The following is a 6,065-nucleotide window of genomic DNA, read 5'->3' as shown; positions in this document are numbered from 1 at the left end:
ATATATATATAATATATATCTTATACATCGTTGCAAAATTATAATTTTTTTCTTTACAATTTTCAATTTTTTTTTTTAAAAAGACATTGTCTCGGAATCCGGTCGAATATCCGGAAAATATCGGATATCTGATTCAAAAAATTGCCTTCCCTAAAAAAAAAGTGCATCCCTAAAAAAAAAAAACCTTTTGTGTGATTATCTCACATCTCATTATTTGCATACTTTTTATAAGACTTAGGAAGTTTAAGAGAAATGACGTAAGCAATTCTTTGTAATACTTGACCTGAAATATATTAACAATGTAAATTACGATCTATTTCATTTTCAAGGTTTTTCCTCATTATTTATCTATCATTATTTATCTGTCGTTAATGACTTTGCGATCTACAAAATCATTATAATTAAACCAATCTTCCTGCTTTTTTAAATGATTGCATTGATAAAGAACTTTGTGAACAATTTAATTTTTTGAAAAAGAAAGTATTCAAATGGAAGTTTTAAAATGCATCGATCTCTTTCTTTGGATGAATGAATCTAATTTAACATTGAATTAACTACTAAATTGATATTAAATTCGTTAGATCACTATTATTAATTCAATTGAACTGTCATATCTTTAAATTTTTATGACCTCTAATAAAAATCTCAGATAAAATTTACACGGTCTACTTATATTAGGATATGCGAATTCGAGTTGCATATTCTGATGATATTGTACAAAATATCATATAGAAGCATAATTGTAAAAATATCCAATTAATTTGACTATGATTTAAGGCATTTCTGATGACGTGATAAAAACGTGACCAAAGTTCAAGATAATATTACTTTTAAAACAATTACAGTCACAAAAACGTCACATGCATAATCTAACAAAGTGTGTATTGTGTTAACTTTAGCGAAAATGTATAACATTTTTACACGATTGAAAAAATAAGGAATGTCCCATCTGCGTGTCAATTCCTGTATACTTTATAGCTTTGTGTCTCATTGTCTCATTTCCTTATTATTTGCATAATTGCATTTTTTTTTTGTAAAACTTACGAAGTTTATTATTTAAGAGAAATGTCGCATTGTCATGACATAAGCAATTCTTTATTGCAATACTTGACCTGAAATACATTAACAATGTAAATTACGATTGTCTTTGTTTTCATCAAGGTTTCCGTTTGTCTGTCAGCGTTTGTATTGAAATGACTTTTTTGACCTTCAAAATCATTATAATTAAACTAACAGTCAATCTTTCTGCTTTTTTAAACAATAACATTGATAAAGAATTTTATGAACAATTTAATTTTTTTAAATAATTTAAACTTGCGACAAAAAAGCCTAAGTTAATATTCTCTAAAAGATTACTTTTTTTTAAACACATAATATTATCATCAATGTGTAATTGATAATTAAAATGTTGCAAATAATGTCGCTGCTATTTTTGTATGAAATGAGATGCTCTTTGATATAGAGCGTGACATCACTTTTACAAATTGAAAGTTGTGCAGTACTTTGTACAAGCAGCTTATTATTCTTCAATTAATTAGATTCTGATTTGTAATTATAGCTCAATATGAGTACTTACTATATAACATATTTCTCAACTGCATATCATTCTCATGCTTCAATCATATTATTGATCGTATTATCAAAAGCAATAATTTAAAGAATTAAAATATTCGCGACATTTGTTATTAAGAACTATAGATTTGACACGAAGATTCATATAAATTGTGAAACATAATTTCAAACTCTTGCTGATTACAGAAAATTGTATAACAAGATGATTAAATTTGATTTAAAAAATACTACATGCTGATAAATGTTGCTGGCGCATTTTTGCTCGCGCGTTTCCGGAATTAGATAAGATTAATTATAACCATTTATCAATCCGATTCCTCCAAGTGTCCAATTTCTAAAAGACGGCTAGGTCAATGACTTACTGCCAAAAATTAAGAAGATATCGTCCCCTCGTTCTCCTATCATGAATATAAATACGAGGGTTCTTTGAGGCTCTTTGAGTTCATCCAGTCATTCATTCAGTCATTCATGAGTAACTGTCAGTTACAAAGTCAGTTAAATAGTTAGTCAGTGTACACCACCGGTTCCGCTGAAGTGCGTGAAGATGCTCCAAATCGATTGTAACATCTTATTAAGTCGGTTTCTCTCAATCGACTTCTTCGAGGGGTAACACTGATAGAGACAAATTGTGAGGTATATCTATTCTTTTTTATTCGATTAAATTGTTTGTTTGATATATAATATATAAGAGAATTTATACTGTAAGTATATTCATGCATCAGCATTTCATATGATTAATATGCTTTTATCAGAAATAAATGTTTCGAAATAAATGTTTTGGTAATATTGAACATAATTGAATGTTTCAATTATTATGCAATATACATTGACGTGAGATTGCTTTATAATTAATAGCTTTACACATGTAAAACACATGTTTTGCAATCGGTCTTCAGATCATGTAACGAATTATCATCTTGTAGAATCAATTATTTGTGTTATACAAGAATAATTAGTACATTCCCGGATTCATAGGAAAAGATTATATTGTGAAATTATCTATTTCGCAAAGAAAATATTCTGGCTAAATAACTTGGAGCTTTTTGGAGCTAATTAATAGTTTAATTATATAATAATTATATTTAATTATATTTAATTATATAATAATCTTAGGATGTGTAATTGATTACTCAATTTCCATTAAAAAAATATTAAATCATTAATATCCTTACGAAATCATTTATTCCGCTCGTAAAACATTTTCGGCTTAAGTATAAAAAAAGTTTGAAATTTTTTTTGTTAATTATATATTAATTATGTTAATTATACAATCTGTCCGAAAAGTGTAATCTTTTTTCGATATAATCTTTAAATATTTTATTTATTGTAAAAAAATTATACATGTACTATACAATAAATATTAAACACTTTTTTTTTTTAATAAGTCCAGCTACCGTCATTATCAATTATTGTGGATATTTTTCTTACGAAGGCAATTATTTTTTATCAATTTTTGCAACATAAGCTGTTTCCCTGTTAAGAGACACAGTTGACACAAACATTGTTCTATTCTTTTTTTTTCTTGATATTCAATAACAAAAATAGAACAATAGAGGAAAACTCCCTATTATGAGATAGGCGCCTAATATGAGATAGCAGCGTTTCTGCTAAACTAATAAACGCTATCTATTAGTGCTACCATGAATTTATTACTCTTGAATTGAAAACTATTTAGTGAAAAATTCATTATTAGATCATGCCTGCAGTCATTGTAAAAAAAGATTTTAGAATTTGGATGCCTTCAAGTTTCATTGAGATGAGCCTTTAAACCTTGTTTATTATTTAATAAGTAAATATTTGACAATAAATTCTTCTTGTGATAGAATAAGATCTATGTCATAATGAAAATCGTTGTTGAAGTACAAACAAATATTACTGTACAATAGTAAAAAGGATAATCGGAATGAATATCAAATACCTGTTTCTACGATGCTTGGAATCACCTGAAGACAAGTCCTGGGTACAATGCATCACATGCTCATTTTGCGCGCATACTGACTATGTTTGTTTATATTTTAGAAATATTAAATAAAGTTTTTTAATTGCAATACTGATGTACTTTGCATTTTATTATCGATTTCTCGGGGTATCTCATATTATTGTTACGTGACGATATTTTCTTAAGTAATTCTTTTCCAAATTAATAACATGAAATTAGTAATTATAGTTATAATTATAATTATAATTATTCTATATTTATTTAACATTATCAATTTTATAATTAGATTTGAAATAAAAAAAAAATAATACAAGAGAGTGTCAAACGATAATCAGGTTTAATAGCAATTCATATTTTGGGAGATTTCCTCACCTTTTTTATGTAGCATTCTTAAGTGATAAGAAAGGAGGGATTGTTATCACTAAAGTATAAAAGCAGTGAACAATTAGTCGTGCGAGAATTTTGCACCGGAAGGACTAACCTTGTATCCAAATTATAAAATATCTGTGAAAATTAGCTTATTGAAGGTAAATTAATTTTGATATTGATTGGTTTGATCTTTGATCCTTATTAATTATTTTCAAATTATAGATTAATCCCAAGTCGAACTCATTGATTTGAAAAACCTGTCGCTAACAAAGAGAGTAGCAACAGATTTAATGATTAACTGTCGCTGAGGAGTACGGCGATAGTCTAAACATCTTTTCGAGGAGTGTTGGTTTATGGAATTGTTAAATTAATCAATTTTGAATATCTAAAAGAGTTGGAGTAAAAGGATCAAATTTCTAATCAAACAAAGTTTATTTTTAAACATTGATCCTTTTCTGCTTTATCAAAAATTTCATCAATTCCAAAATCTAATTGAAATTCATCCAAATATTTCTCAAAATAACTTATTAATAACAAAAGCAATCAAACTGCTTGCAATAAAGATAAATCAATAATTGAAAGAAGTGATTATCATTATTTTAAATATAAAATTTGATACTTATTTGGCTAAACTCAAGCTTATTCAATCCCTGAGTAAAGTATTTAAATGTTTTGACCCAAAAACGGACATTAATTCTTTAATTTGAAGCAACAGTTCGTAACATAGTTAGGAACACAATTTTTTAACTTTGCGATTTGCTCACTTTTTACATTTCTTTAATTTAAAAAAAAATAGAATTTGAATTAAATTTTACATAACATTATCTTAAAGCTTATTAAATTCCTTTCAAAATGATCTATTATTTTTTTAAATTCTGCCCATAGACTTCTGTTAATGAACCCGGTATCTCATAATAGGAGCTTTTCCTTTATTTGTGTCTCCTAAAAAGATAGCAGCTTTGTATTTGTTCAGAACGTGTTTTATTTAGACCGAGCAAACTTTTATTTGAGAATCAAAAATTTTTGAACGAGCAGATAGAAAGGTTTCTGCTTCTATAACGCATTATACAGAGTCTTATAGATTTTGTATACAACGTATTTGCATCGATTTGGATTGAATTCTCTATTATTGGTTGATGTTACATGTTCTACCAATAGAAGAACATAACGTTATTAATCCAACAGGATGTAAATCCGCTCGGGCCGAATTAATTAGTTATTTCCTCATTGGATCTAAACGTATAAATTAATCATATTTAAGAATTTTATAACAATTGCAAAACTACTTTCTGCTGAACGCAGCCATTATCTTATTTTACCAGAGAACGATATTTTTAACGATGAGTCATGCGTTAGAAAATGTCACAAGAAATGATTGCAAAAATATAAAAGTGAACAAATTGAAAAAGCGACGTAAAGCAATAAACATCGTTAATTAATTCGAACCACATAAGCACGAACCCTGATAGCAAGCTGACGTCAAAATGACGACAAAATGACATAGCTTGCTACCTGGGAAAGATATATCGTGCTTTTATCATGCTTTTATCGAATAGTTTTAAAAAGTAATTGATTACCTCGAGGAATCGGTACTGAATATGTCACGTCATTGAATTCGATGTCCACTGCAGCCATTTTTGAAAGATATGATATACGTGTAACGACGTTGACATTGTTGAAGGCATCTTTTTCGCAAACACCATTATCGGCTCCATTTACTTTATCTTCTGGTATAAGGTCCATGACGATTTTCCCACTGGAGTTTTCAAAAACGATTTATCTTCAGCCAGTGATTGTCATTACGTGATACTATCTTCCGCGATGCGACGAGTTGTTTAATATCAGCGGAAGAACGCGATACGAGAATGATTTCAACTGAAATTGAACTAAGCGCTCAGAAAAATAAGTGACTCAAAGAAAGAAGAAAACAGAGAAGCAAAATTTCACACTTTGAAAGTCTATTCATCAAATTATCATATCATATATATTCATCATATATATTATATGATTAGTATTCATAATTTAATCTAATGCTTGCAAAGATTTATACACTTCAAGCTTATCCGACCCACTTTCGGTCGAAGCTCGGCGGCCGAGCGTTCACGTGACGCTCTGACTTAGGAGTCCCTATACTAGAAATATATTGAAAGCGCACCTTCCGCCAAATTATTATTGAAACATAAAG

General features: G+C 28.3%; 1 protein-coding gene across 1 annotated transcript in view; it reads right to left on the bottom strand.

Moving 5' to 3' along the window:
• The window catches only part of LOC105626177 (ATP-binding cassette sub-family G member 1-like), a 36,093-nt gene extending 30,470 nt beyond the window's left edge, over positions 1–5,623 (bottom strand). The window contains exon 1 of the mRNA XM_012207487.1: positions 5,458–5,623. Within this exon, the coding sequence (XP_012062877.1) occupies positions 5,458–5,623 (166 nt within the window). The remainder of the gene's footprint in view (positions 1–5,457) is intronic.
• Positions 5,624–6,065: the final 442 nt, after the last annotated feature.

This window comes from Atta cephalotes (genome assembly GCF_000143395.1).
Source record: "Atta cephalotes unplaced genomic scaffold scaffold00004, whole genome shotgun sequence".
NCBI lineage: Eukaryota > Metazoa > Arthropoda > Insecta > Hymenoptera > Formicidae > Atta > Atta cephalotes.
This window is presented reverse-complemented; position numbering and strand designations above follow the sequence as displayed.